General features: G+C 52.9%; 1 protein-coding gene across 1 annotated transcript in view; it reads right to left on the minus strand.

Moving 5' to 3' along the window:
* The window catches only part of UNC5B (unc-5 netrin receptor B), a 79,552-nt gene extending 74,357 nt beyond the window's left edge, over nt 1-5,195 (minus strand). The window contains exon 1 of the mRNA XM_008145413.3: nt 5,116-5,195. Within this exon, the coding sequence (XP_008143635.2) occupies nt 5,116-5,194 (79 nt within the window). The 5' untranslated portion in view covers nt 5,195. The remainder of the gene's footprint in view (nt 1-5,115) is intronic.
* Between the last annotated feature and the right edge of the window lie 9,244 nt (nt 5,196-14,439).

Here is a 14,439-nt window from a genome sequence, read left to right on the forward strand (position 1 = left end):
CTCCAAGAGGCACCCCCAACAATGGAAAAACGATGAATGGAGCTTCCCTTGCCCGGGCGTGATGCCCTGTCCCCTCGCTACACACACCTATTTCTATTTCTATACAAACACACCACAGCTGTGTCCATGGGCATGGTGCACACACCCCACACACCCAAACATACACACCCAGCCGTCTACATCACACACCCTGTATACAAAAGACCCAACCTCCTCAACACACACACCCGTCCTCCCGCACACATCACATCCACACACACTGAACGCCCCAGCGCCACACCACACCTACCCTCACCTCCCACTGCACACTCCCACCTCCCTCCACCCCCTTAATACATATTCTCACCTCACCCCCCACACACTCCTTAATACACACTCTCACACCCACAGCCTGCCTTCCTCGAGAAATGAGCCAAGCAGTGGTGGGGAAGTTGTGAGGCGCTGGGGGCAGCCTGTTCTGGGGGGTGAGAAAGAGGGAGGCTCAGTGCACTCACTCCTTTGGGGAGAGCTCCCGGGCTCCAGCCTACCGATTTAGCTCAGCAAGAGAGGGGGAGGGGAGGAGGGGGGTACAAGGGAGGAAGGAAAGGAGGAGCCGGGGGTGCCAAGGTGTGTGTGGCTGGTGCAGCGGCAGCGAATGAGCTATGGAGATGTTAGGAGATGCTGATCAGACTGAGTGGTCAGAGGGTAAATTCGGGAACTCCCAGGGACCCGGTGCTTTTGGCAAGAAGGAAGAGGAAACAAAAGGGGCGGGGGGGGGGGGGGGGTGAGGGAACAGTGGGGAGGCAGCTGATTTATGCCTGCACTTCAGCAAACGTTTTCACTGCCATTAGCATCTCCGAAGCTGAGGGTAGGAGATAAGGGGGAGCATCTGGGACCTGTGGATTAACCTCACCGGAGCTTGCGTGTCCTGCCCTGTGGGGGTGGGGGGTGCAGTGGCTGGAGGGGCGGTGGCATGGAGTTCGAATCCAGTGTGCCACTCAACTAACAGGGAGGAGCCAGGCCTGCTACAGGATGCCAGACTTCTGCCAAAAAGCCCCCAGAGGCTCCCCTGGCTCCCTCCGGCTCTGGCTCACCAAAACGTCAGGTCGGGGAGAAAGTTCCCCAGGCTCCCAGGGGCACCTGGCTGAGTGCAGGCCCCAAGGGAGCCGGAGGGGGCGCCTCAGCCCCAACTTCAAAAGGGTGGCATGCACGGATTCCCTCCCGCTTCCAGAAACTGCTCTTCCTTTTATCAGCCCAGTTATGGAATTTAAAATTTTCCTTTAACAAAAAATCCCGAATAACAGAAAAGCACAGGGTGCACTTGTTTGGTTTCATTTTGCCTCCAAGCTTTAATGCCTCCTTTTGTGGAAGCTGCTTAGGAAACTGGTGAGGAGGAGGAGTGCCAGCTCAGGCCTCTGCTGTCCGCTTCCTCCTCTCTCCCCCTTGGGGGCCACCCAGCCTAGGCAGCAGTTTCTCTTTACTCCCCAGCCACAGCCACAGCCACAGCCCCAGTGGGCAAGGTCCATGGCACAACCTATGACCAACCTCTCCCCCCTTTCCTACAGGCCTTGGTGGGCTCCAAGGTGTCTCCCTGCGACCCCAACCCCAGCACTGAAGTCAAAAAGACCCTATGTTTAGCCAGCAGGCTCTGGGGGGAGGCTCCAGGACTGGCCATTCAGAATCACCATCAACCTTGCTCTCGAAGCACTGGAATGGAAGGGGTTGGGGGATAGTGGGGGGAGGGGGCAGACCTCATTTTAGGCCTAAGGGCCAGAAGCAAGGTCAAGTACCTTCAGTTCAGGAGAAACTCAACAAGGAAGTGGGGTGGGGAGGAAGATGGGCCCAAGGGCAGGTTGGGGAAATTGCTGAGAAGATAGGTTCTGGGGGACCAGGGGTGGAGCTATCTCTGGGCACTTGCCTGGTCTCAGGGCCTCACCTCTGACCTTTGGTCCTGCCTTCTTCCACCTCTCCAGGGTCCCTGCTCCCAACTCCTGTCTTTCCCCCCTCCTGCTACCAGTCCATCTAACACAGCAAAGCCAACCTTCTCTTCGGTGGGACCTGGATTTCAGAATCTCAATCCCAGGCCCCTGGTGGCTGATCCGCTGCATAGGTGGCGTGAAGGAGCCAGAAGGACTGAGTTCCGACGCCAGCTCTCTCCCTGAGCCCCAGAGTAACCCTGGGCAGGTCGGGGCCTGTCCCAAAGCTTCAGTAGTTAAATACGTGGGTTGGAAAAGGGGGAATGGTTTTGTCCTACAGAATTCCCAGTTTGGGGTGGGAAGAGAAGAGAGGAGAGAGATTGCATCCCAAATTCCTCCCCTGCAGTGGTACTTGCACTTTAATGAGAAACCCATTAAGACATTCTTGATTTTCCATTTGTTTAAGTGAGATGGGTGTTTTCCACAGTGCAGAGAGAGGCAAGGCCGGAAACCCCCCCACACACACACACACACACACACACACACACACACACACACAACACACACACACACACACAGCAGAGACACTAGGAAAACCCTGATTTTAATTGCACCTTAAAAAGAAAGAAGTGTTATCATGACACCTCGCTTCCTCCTCAAGCATCCCAGCCAGAGGCCAAGGAAAGGCTCATTAAAAGCTCCAGGAAAGGCTGAGGGGTGGGGTGGGAAGAGACTACTCCGGGAGCCAACCCAGCTTTGAAGTGGCCTCTCCTGCTCAGTCATTTGCTGGCATCTCTTTCTGAAGGTCTGGCTGGGGCTTTAGGTTCCAGGTTTGGTTTCTGCATCAAACTTAAGAAAAATTCTCATAATCCCTGGGCTGGGGCTGGGGGGCAGGAGGTGTCCCCGCTGTGGGGACAGCCTTTTCTCAGCCTCCGCTTGACCTCAGGTTCCTGGTGGAGAAACGGGTGGGGCACCCGGAAGAGTCCCGGGGGGCCTGAGTCCCCCTGGCTACGGGACAGGAGCTCTGCATACAAGTCTGCGATGGGGATCTGCGGGCAGGTGAAGGCAAGATTTGAAGAAAGCCAACACCCCTGCCTTGGTTTTCCTCATCAGTGAAATGGGACGCATGAGGGATGCACCGGGAAGACCCAAAGAACATTCGGAAAGATGCTCTGGGCCTGGGGAGGGGCACATTCTCCCTCCTGAAGGCAGGTTCCTAAGGACTGCACTTTCTGGGCAAAGGGAAGGCTGCACGCCAACCCCACCAGTTGGCCCCTGTCCAGGCTGGTGGGCAGGCAGCCCCTGCCGTGCTAAGTAATGAGCACAATTCCAGCACCAGTTCTGCTAGCTAGTGAGAAATCAAAGCCCGGTATTAGAGGCCATTTCCGACTGGGCACCATTCGTGCCCAAATCCATCAAAGCCCTGGGCTCGGGGTTCTTCTGGGGAAGGTGGGGGCTGGATGCTTTGTTAAGCAGGAGGCTGTCCACCCCCAGCCTCCCAGCTGAGACGACTGCGCAGCTCCAGAGAGCCCCAGGCCAACCAGTCTTGTCTTTCTCCTGCTCCCCGAAACCCCTGCCCCCAGCAACCTCAGTATTTATTCCCACTCCCATTGCCCTGCTGCTACGAAAACAGCTTCCCAAGACCCAACCCTGCCCATGTGCCATTTACAGAGACTTCACCCTACCCTTCAATCAACTCTCTTCAAACACCCTCAAACCAGAAACCAGCACCCCAGCCCGGCACCTCCCACATCCAACTGTACTCTTTGTAACAAGGCTGGTCATTCAGCAGCCTGCCCCCCAGCCCCATCATTGCCTTCCAACTTCAAAACACTGCTTTAAATACCAGAGTCTGCCCAAATCATAATTAACTTGGATCAAATGATTGTGTCGTAACTTTACAACATAGGGTTGGAAAAAAAAAAAAGTGTGTGAGGGAGAAGGGGGGGCGGGGTGTGTGTGGCTAAAACCAAGCCCTTACTTCTGGGCCGTGGGAATCATTAATTCCAAAGTGAGGAATTAATTCCAAAGTGAGGAACCTCTGCCTATTGGTTGGGGGAAAGGGGACGGATGTCAGCATCCCAGTGGAAGGTGGAGGAGGGAGGGCTTCTCATCTCACCCACTTTCTGCACCAGTTTTCCTGCCCCATTCTCAGCCTCAACTCACAGGGCTCGGTACAGGATGTCCCCGTTCCCTCCCCCACCCCGCCTCCCACCCCCACTCCGCCCCCTGCGGCCCGGGCCAGCCCGCCTGCCTGGGTCTCCGCTCCCGAGAGGTTGGCTCCCGCGCGGCCGCCGGCTCTCCGGGAAGACACAGCCCAGTCAGGGACGTTGGGCCCAGCTACAGGGGAGCAAGACGTGTACTCATCCATGACGGGGGTGGGGTGGGTGGGAATAGGGACTTTCTTTTAGGAGCCCACCAACCCCCTTAAGGCATCTTGCTGGATCCAGAGTAGGAGCGGTACCCAGGCGAGCGCACCTTGTCTGCTCCCCAGGCAGGGAAAATGTCAATGACCCATTTAAAAGGAAACTCGGCAGGATCCTTACACACACACACCACCACCACCACCACCACCACCAATAACAACACCCAGAAAAAAAATCCTTCCAGACCTGTGGGTCTCACGATCTCGGGAAAGCCGTAAATGCCCCCCCCCCCCCCTTCTACAGCCAAAGCCTTTCAAGCCTGCCACCTCGGCTCGCGGAGCGGCCCCGCGCTTCCCGTGCTCCGCAGGTCTCTCCCTCCCTCTCGCCAGGGAAAGCCGGGACCCGGGCTAGGAAGTTGCCGGCGAAATGCAAGCGAGCGCACCCCGGGCCCACTCAGCGATCGTTTTTCCGAAGCGGCGGCACCACAGGGCGCGCGGAGAACCGGGGGTCCCCATGAGGCGGGTCCTCCCGGAGCGCAGACCCTCACTCGGACACCCTTTCCAAAAAAAAGCGATCTCTTCCAGGAGCAAGCAGGAGGCTTCCGGCTTACTTTGAACCCCACGGCCTGCGCCCTCCCCCCCCCCCCCCAAACCACCCTACGAGGTGGCTGAGCCACCGCCCACTTTGGTGGGGCAGAGAAATCTACCTTCTAACTTGGCCGCCCAAGCCACTTTCCCGGGGCGCACCTACGCGGCAACCGACCACCTCAATTTCGGACCAGAGTGAGAAGCTAGGGTCCCCTGCGCCCCCCCCCCCACCCCCCGCTCCCGACCCCAAGCCCGATCGCTCCTTACCTGCTAGGCTCAGCCTCGCGTCCCAGCAGAGCAGCAGCGCCAGCAGCAGCGCGCCCCGCGTTCCGCTCCGGGACCACATGCTCCCGTGGCCCGGCTCGGGCGCCTCTCCCCCGGGTTTCTCTCCCTGGCCCCAGCCTCGCCGCCGCCGTCTCCGCCGCCGCCGCCGCCTCCACGCCGTCCTCCCCGGCGCCCGGCCGCGCCAGCCCGTGCCCTCCGTGGGGGCAGCGGCAGCCACGCTGCACAGAGAGCCGCCTGGTGCTCGGAGTGCCAAGGGTGCTCGGCGCCCGCTCTGGAGCCCGGCTCTGGCGCGCCCCTCTCTGCGCTCCTCGGGCTCCCGGGCTCCGAGCGCTCTCCGGGCTCCCGCCCCCTGGCTCCGAAGTTGCGCGACCGAAGCGGAGAGCGCTCAGCCGCGCTCGCAGCGGCCGGCGCCGCGCCGTCCAAGCCCCTGTGCGGTGCGCCTCTCTGCGCCCCGCCGCAGCCCGCGGCTCCGGCGGCCTCACGGGTCCCCGCCGCCAGCCACAATGCCGAGCGCTGCGGCTCGCGAGCCCCAGTGAGTCCGAAAGTGGAGGGGTTCAGTGCGCCGCGGGGCGGGGCCTGGGCGGGAGTGGGCGGAGCCGGCGGAGGGCCTTTCCTGAGGGGGATCCGACGGCCACCAGGGCCCGGTCCCGAAGCACTGGGGGTACTTCAGGGGGGACCTCGCGAGACACTGTGCCCGGGGCATTGGAAAACCCGGCTGCTGGATCATAGCTGGGAGCGGATTCTGCTCAAGTTTCTTTTCCAAAAACTAAGGAAATGTACCTTTGTGCTCTCCTTTGGCTTGGCTATGTCAGCTTTCTTCTCTGAACTCAGGACTTTCATTTTTAGTTCTCTGGTGCATATTAACCTCAATGCTTTCCACATGTGGGGTCTTTCCAAAAAGGCTTCATAAATGAGAAAATCTCACACTCAAGTCCTGGTTAAGCTGGGGCTTACAGCTATGTGAACTTGGGCACAGATCTGGATCATCCTGCTATGACCCTGGGCAGAATTGTTTCCCAGATCTCTGAGCCTTCCTCAGCTCTCAGGTCTTAGGATGTTAGAAACCCAGCCGCCCCTGAGTGACAGAGGGCACAAGGGGGGGAGGGCAGCCAATTTTTGGCTTAGTGTATACTTGTGCTCTGCCCCTTACCTGCTGTGTGACCTTGAACAAGTTACTTAACCATTTTGATGCTCCTTTTGTCACTAACTGTAAAATAGAAAATAATGATAATAGCTATTTCACAAGGGGACATAATAGAATTTTTTTTTAAAAAAAGTATGGATACTGCAGCACTAATGTCTGTAATCTCTCCAGGATCTCCCCTCCCAGCCAGTCTGATTTCTGGAGGGAAGTCCTGACCACCCAAGGGTGGGCTAAGGGTCACATGGGACTAGGTGGAGTTTGGGGATGGGTGTCTTGAGATTGAAACCCAGAGACATCAGAAAGGATAGGTCAGCAGAGACCTTCTAGGTGCCAGGCATGGGGTGCTAGGCATGCACTTTCTATGCATTACCTCAGTGAATCCTCACAACTCTCTGAGGGAAGTACCATTTGTATCCCCATTTTACAGATGAAGGAACTGAGGCACAGAGATGTAAAGTTATTTGCTCAAGAATGCACAGCTTAGAGTGAATAAGTGAGTGAGTGAATGAAAGGGGCAGGAGAGATGGGATTGTAAAGAAGCCCTCTCTCTGGTGTTGGAGTGGCTGTGAGAAGGGGCTGGCAGCCAGCCGACTGCCTCTTCCACCTAGCCCTGATCTGTTCACTACTTGGGATTTTCCTGGAACTGGGATCTGGAATCACTCCTCAAACACAGATGCAGTGGGCTGCTTCAGGAGGAATGAAGGAAATCAGAGAGAGGGCCTGACAGGCCCAAGAGCCAGTAGAGGATGTGCTGAAATAGAGCCAAGGGTCCCCAGGGGTGCTTCCTAGGTTGGAGGAGAAAGGACTTGGGGCCAGACCTGCAGGTTGGAAGGGGACTTTGTGGGGGCAGAGAAGCAACAAGGGCTTGCTCCAGCTGTTCCCCAAAGGAGAGATAAAGGCAGGACTTCCCAGTACTCCCTTCCCTCCATAACACCCCCCCACACACACATATGGGGGTCTGGAGCATTTGGGGGAGGATGTATGTAATCAGTCCACCTCCCCAGCCCTCTCTGGCTGGGCACCCAGGGTCAGGAGGGTTGATATAGGTAGAATGGGACTCCCTAGGAAAGAACTGTGGCAAACTGGGCGAAGGTAGGTGGGTTATTTTTAGCTTGGCCCAGGACAGCCCAGGCAAGGGCAGTGGATGAGAGAGTCAATGGCTTATTTTACCCAGCCACCTATCCACATAACTACAAGCACCTATACACACCCAAATCCCTAGACACAGTCACAGGGCACACCTGGCTGACACACACCAACAAGGTACACACAAGGAGACATACAACAAAGACTCACAGGTGCAAAATGACTTTCCCAGAAACATCAATGTACAAACAGGAACCCAACTGCGGAGATAACCACATACCTAAAATACAGGACTCAGAAAAGCACACACATATGCCTCATCACAGACAAACACATACACAGGCACACACACCCAGAAGCACAAATATACTCCTAGGCAGAAGACACTAAAGACAGATAGGTATTTAGATACTTAAGTATCACCAGGAAACACATTCAGGGACACAGGTGCCAAGACCCACATCTGCCTGTACGTAGGCATATGGTCAAGGACACTACTGGATAACTCAGCAAGGACCTGAGCAGAGGACCTGACCTCCTGCATTCTCTCTCTCTCTCTTTCTCTCTCTCTCTCCCTCTCTCTCTCTCTCTCTCTCTCTCTCTCTCTCTCTCTCTCTCTCTCTCTCTCTCTCCCTCTCTCTCTCTCTCTCTCTCAGTCAGAAGGCCAGTGGGATATTGGAGATTTTTCAAATAAGTTCCAGCCCTGTTCAGGCAGTAATTGCACCAGGCAGGCCTCTAGTCCAAGTGTCAGGTTTCATGACTTTGTTTAATTTCTGGCTGGAGAGTTGGGAGTTGTGGGGGTGGGGAGGTCAGGGGGGTGGGGTGAGGTGGCAAGCAAAGGGAGAGTGGTCCTTTTCCCCTCTCCTGCCAGTCCATGCACCACTTCCCAGCCTAAAAACTCTTTCAATTCTTGAAATATACCCATGGGAGGTCCTAGACCCTGTTTTCCCTCCAGGACTCCAGCATCCCACATTGAGGATCTCTCCATAACTCCCCTGCACCCCCTCCCATGCCGTGCAAGTGTCTGGGATGTGCCCCTTCCTCAGCCACCTGCAGCTAAGCACCCCGCTGAAGATGGGATTCCTCTGCAGCCTGGGCATCTCCTGGGTCCAGGGAGAGGACTTCAGCAGGAGTCAGGTTGCCCTGAGCCCACACCTTTCCCTGGGATGAGTGAAGAACAGACAAGGCCCCAGTCTGGGATAATACCTTGGAGTAGGTGGATTAAGACTTACACCAGGGTATTCCCATGCCCAGAGCCATGGGACTCACAGCAAAGGGGTCCTGCTGTGAGTTAAGAAAAAGGGTCATGCAGTGAGCTGCTTGGAGGCAGAGGTCCACTCCCTTTCTTGTTTACCATTGAATAAGCAGCACCTAACACAGTATCCTGCACATAGTAGGCATCCATTAGTATTTTCCATTTCCTGGATGACTGAGGGGGGCGGGGGCGGTCATCTAGGCTGGAGGCTGGAGCTGGGGAAGCCTTTGTACAATACAGCTGCTTCAAAATCAGCCACAAAGCCAGTTTTGGCAATTAGAGGGGACTGCAAATGCTTCCACGGGCTCCCTCATTTCTCGAAAACCAGAAGAGTGTGTGAGAGCCGGAGTTCAGGAATCAGAGGTGATGGATGCTCTTACCTGCTGGGAGACCTTGGGCTGGCTGCCGAGCCTTTCCAAGCATCAGTTTCCTCAGTCATAAAATGAGAACAATAACTAGCTCATAGGATTATAAAGAATATACAGAAATCCCCTACTTTGGCTGAAGACAAACTACCAATGAAGATTTAAAGGCAGCTGTAGGGTTCCCTGCACGCACAGCTGGCGGCTTTGGGAGGTGCCTTCCTCTGCGGCCGGTACCCATGTGCTCACGGGTGCCACTAGGCGGCGCGCTGCAGCTCACACCTCCTCCGTGGCGGCTTCAGCCTCTTTCCAGAGCCTGGGGTCCGGAAGGCTTCCACCTGGGGGCCGCCCTGGAGTGGACCTCAGCCCCGGGACTGTCATGGAGAGGAGCCTCTCGGACAACTGGGTTTGCAGGATCTTGGGTGGGAAGGATTGGGGATGAGTTCACAATCCGCTCCGCTCCCCACCCCCACACTATCCTGTTCAGCATGAACTCCAAACGCCTGGACCCTGGGGAGAGAGGCATGTGGGCTTGAAGTCCTTGCCGCTCTGCCACCTCTTTGTAATAATATTATTCTAGGAAATGCTGAGTGCTGTCTGTGTACCGGTACTGTCCTGGTCCTTTACATGCTGACGACACCTTATGAGATAAGAGTGGTTATTACTCCTGTTTATCAGTTGAGGAAATTGAGGCACGGATTGGTAATTTGCCCAAGGTCACATACAGCTAGTAATGGCGCAGTGCAGACAGACCGGATCTCAAGTTTGTACTCTTATTTTTAATTGAGACAAATTTTACCATTTTAACTATTTTAAAGTATACAATTCCGTGTTTTTTAGTATGTTCACGATGTTGTGCAGCCATCACTACTATCTAATTTGATAGCATTTCGTCACCCCCAAAAGAAACCCCATACCGTTAAACAGTCACTCCCCATCCCCCCTCCCGCAGCCCCTGGCGACCAAGAATCTACTTTTTGTCTCTATGGCTTTGCCTGTTCCGGGAATTTCATATAAATGGAATCATACACTGTGTGTCCTGGGCCATCAAGCTTGGAATCATAACCTCTTCTAAGTACTGTGACAACCTTCCTCCTCCCACCTCCCCCCCATCCCTCACCTCCATACACAGTTTTCTTTTCCCTTTAGGGGAGGGCTTTCGCCCTGGAGTTCAAGAGCCATGTAGATCCAGGTTCAAATCCTGACTGCGTCTTAGACAATATACTGTGCTGTCACCTTCTCAAAAAAAAAAAAGTTTTTTGTTGTTAATTTTTAAAAATAACCTTTTTATTTTAGAGTAGTTTTAGATTTATAGAAACACCGCAAATGTAGTAGAGAAAGTTTCCATTTACCCCTCACCCAGTTTCCTCATTATTAATGTCTATGGTGCATTCGCTACAATTAATAAACCAATATTGATATATTATTATGAACTAAAAAGTTCATTCACTTTCCTTAGTTTTCCCCTACTGTCCTTCTGCTGTTCCAGGATCCCAACCAGGACACCACAGGACGCGTGGTAGTCAGGACCCCGAGGTGTCACTTGGCTGTGACCATTTCTCAGACATGAATGATCCCCACAGTTTGGGGCTTGTTGGTCAGGTCTTGTGGAGCATGTCCCTCAATTGGGACTTGTCTGCCTTGAAGTTCTTAACAACTTTTCAACCAGGGGCCCTGTTAAAAATACATGTGCACCAAGTCCCACACATGATGGGGCCAGGGCTGGGACATGCTGCAGACTGGCAGGCACGCCCCCGTTCTGAGAGGGTGTGGGTGGGTTCTGTGCTCTGAAGAGGGAGCTGGGAGCTAGACCCCGGGGAGAGAAGGAAGCCCAAGCACGGGAGAGGACGCATTCCAGGCACCGGACAGTGCGAGAAAAGCCTGAGGTCCCGCGTGGGGCTGGTGTGGTCAGGGGGTAGCCTGGTCCTGGTCCTTCCACCCAACAGCGTGCCCACCGGGGGGTAAATGGCAGAGAAGGCAGGAGGGGAAATCTCTCAGGGAGGGCACGGACTGCGGTGCTAGAGACTGATTCTGTAGGAAATGGGGGGTCGTGGGTGCTGACTGAGCTGGAGAGAGGCCTCATGGGAGCTGTGCTGTGGGAGCACATTTCAGGCTGGGTGTGGGGCAGGCTGAGAGGACAGTTCAGAGGGGAGGGGGGAGCTAGTGAGATTTCTTCCTGCCCTCCAGACGGCCTGGCCAGGGCTGCAGGTGGCGGTGCCTGGGGACTCTGGGAGAGAGGAGGAAGTCTCCGGACTCTGAGCCTCAGTGAGAGTGGGATTTGGGGGCGCGAATGGAAGGGAAACAGAGGAAGGGGGTTTCAATGGGAGAAACAGTGAGATGAGGAGTAGGAGGAGGCGTGGGCTAGGCAGAAGGTGGAGAGTTTGGGTTTGGACACGGTGAGTTAGAGGTGCCTGTGGACTTCTCAGCACACAGCTGTGAACACAGGACTGACCAGGGCTTACGGGAGTGGTCGCTGTCTTAGGAAACAACAAGGCCAGCTCGTGTACACTGAGCGATTAGCAGTTACAGCCAGACAGACACGCCGCAAAGCTCTTCCTGAACCAGCTCCTCAACCTCCATTATAACCCGCGAGGTGGATGCTATGATCATCCCCATGTGAAAAATGGGGAAAACTGTACCTCAGCTCTCCCTGCTTCCCTAGAGACAGCGGCCAGTTCAAATCCTGGGTGTGCTTAGTTCTTTTATCCTGACTCAATTTCCCATTGCTCATCTCCATTGTTCTTGGAGGTAGGTGTTAATGCGAACCCATTAAAATGGAAACTGAGGCTCCCAGAGGGGAAGGGACCGCCGTTAAGTACTGACTCTCAGCTTTGAGCCCACATTCTAAAGGCCAGTCCACAGTACCAGCCCCTTCCAGGCCCTGCCTGGAGTTCTGAGTGGGGAATTACAGTCTAACAGGGTGTAGAGTAATAGGCCTTTTAAACTTTCTCCTATTTTATTCTTTTAAACATTTCAATTTAAATGTATTCAGGTAACCATCAAGTCGCTTCACATTTGTCTTAAAACTATGATAATACAGATCTTGGCATGCCTTTGCCATTTCAAATATGTCCAATTTCAGAAATGCTCATGTGATGCTTCCAGTGATGTAATAATGGACTGTTAACCAGCTTAAACACAACATTTATACTATTCAAAGAGTACAGGGTCGTGTAAATAATTCACTCAATGGGGTTCATATTAAACCAACACTGTTTACAAGCTATGTCTTAATCATTATAATCCCGTAAAGCTTTCATTTGGGCAGATGTATAATCACTTTAGTTAAAGCAGTTCCTTAAACTAAAATGGAGAGATAATTCAGAATTAACTTGGAAGAGAGACAGAATTCCTGTTTCTTGTTGGGGGTCTGCATTTTCATTCGCAGGTTCTTTTGGATGATTGGCAACAAAGATCTTAATTGGAGGGCCAGGCAGAGGAAAGAAACCTGATAGTAACCTGGAGAGGGTATGTGTTTTTGCGTGGAAGCGTGTAGGGGGAATAGCGAAAACCTGTCTTGTGAATACTGACTCTTTGATGAAGGGCCAGATGGGGAGCGCTCCCTGTCAGATCCTCTGCTCTGTCTTTCTTGTAACATCAGCAGCCATTCATCTGGTTCTGAATACGTAGAATTCTCTTCCTTCAGCTCTTCTGCTAGAAATCGATTCCTCTCTGAACTATGAAGTTGGTCGTATTTAGCTTTCCAGCGGTTGCTTCTAGATCTGCTCTTCTGATGACTCTATCATTGCTGGCATCTTTTAAGCAGAACTCAAGGCTGAGAGTCTGCATGTGTGTAGAGATATGTACTTTCTTTGAACATAGCTAAGCTTTTTGAGAATGTTACCTGTTCTTTCAAGTTGTTTGCTAAGTTGTATGGCGATCATTTTTTAAACCAGTGAAAACGTCAGTAAATTAAGAGAGCTATAAAAAATTCCAGGGATTGCTGCCCCGAACATCATCACCCAAGGACATGTGCAGAAATCAGGACTTAGAATGCTGTTGCCTGGTTGGTGTTGCTTGCTGGAACCAGGAGAGCCCACTGGTGAAGGTCAAGGTTGGGGAAAGGAAGAGTGAAGAACTGACACACTCATGTTCCTGGCCAGTGCTTCCTCTCTCTTGTATTCTCTCTCCCTCTCAAATATTTTTTTATTAATGGAGAGAAAGAGAGAGAGAGAGAGAGAGAGAGAGAGAGAGAGAGAGAGAGAAACATTGACATTGATCAGCTGCCTCCTCCACACCCCCTACTGGAGATCAAGCTGACAACCCGGGGATGTGCCCTGATCCAGAATCAAACCAGCATCCTTTTGGGGCACAGAATGATGCCCAACCAACTGAGCCACACCAGCCAGGTTTCTCTTTCTCTTTTTAAACATTTGAGTGAGGTAGCCCTGGTGGCCGGCTAGCTTAGTTGGTTGGAGGGTCATCCCCATGTGCCAGGGTTTCGGGTTCAATCCCCAGTTGGGGCACATACAAGAATTGACCAAAAAAATGCACGGATAGGTGGAACAACAAATAGATGTTTCTCTTCCTTCCTCTCTCTCTCTAAAATCCATTTGAAAATACTTGAGTGAGGTATTAATTTACATATGGTGAAATGTACAGATCTTAAGTGAAAAGTTCTATGACATTTGACAAGGGAAAACACCTAGTAACCCCCGTCCCAATCAATATATGAACGTACCCATCACCTCCAGAAATTCCCTCCTGCTTCCTCCCAGTCAGTTCTCACAATGCAGAGGCAACCGCTGTCCTGATTTGTAACACCATAGATTTGCTTTGCTTATTCTTGCCTCTGCCCCTTATATTTGTATTGATTTCAGAGAGGAAAGGAGAGGGAGAGAGAGATAGAAACATCAGTGATGAGAGAGGATCATTGATTGGCTGCCTCTTGCACGCCCCCTACTGGGGAATCGAGCCCACAACCTAGGCATGTGCCCTGACTGGAATCTAACCGTGACCTCCTGGTTCACAGATTGATGCTCAACCGCTGAGCCACACCGGTCGGCAGTTTTGCTTATTCTTGAAAGCCACATACATGGAATCAGATAACATGTAGTCTTCTGTGACTGGCTTCTTTTGCTCAGCATAATGACTGAGATTTATTCCAGGGTGTTGTGGTGGTGGTGAAAGAAGTTCATTCCTTGCTATTACCGAATAGTATTATATGAACACACTATAATTTGTTTATTCATTCTCTTATAATGGACATATGGATTGTTTCCCATTTTAGTCTGGTGTGAATAAAGCTGCCAGGAATATTCTTGAACAAAGCTTTTTGTGTGTATATGTGGACATATGTTTTCATTTCTTTGTAGTAAATACTTAGGGGGGAAATTACTGGGTCATCAGGTAAGTACATGTTTAAGTTTATAGAAAACTGCCCAGTTTCCAAAGTTACTGTAACATTTTCTATTCCCACCTTCAATGCATGAGAACTCCAGTTGTTCCACATCCTCACC

This window comes from Eptesicus fuscus, chromosome 17, assembly GCF_027574615.1.
Source record: "Eptesicus fuscus isolate TK198812 chromosome 17, DD_ASM_mEF_20220401, whole genome shotgun sequence".
NCBI lineage: Eukaryota > Metazoa > Chordata > Mammalia > Chiroptera > Vespertilionidae > Eptesicus > Eptesicus fuscus.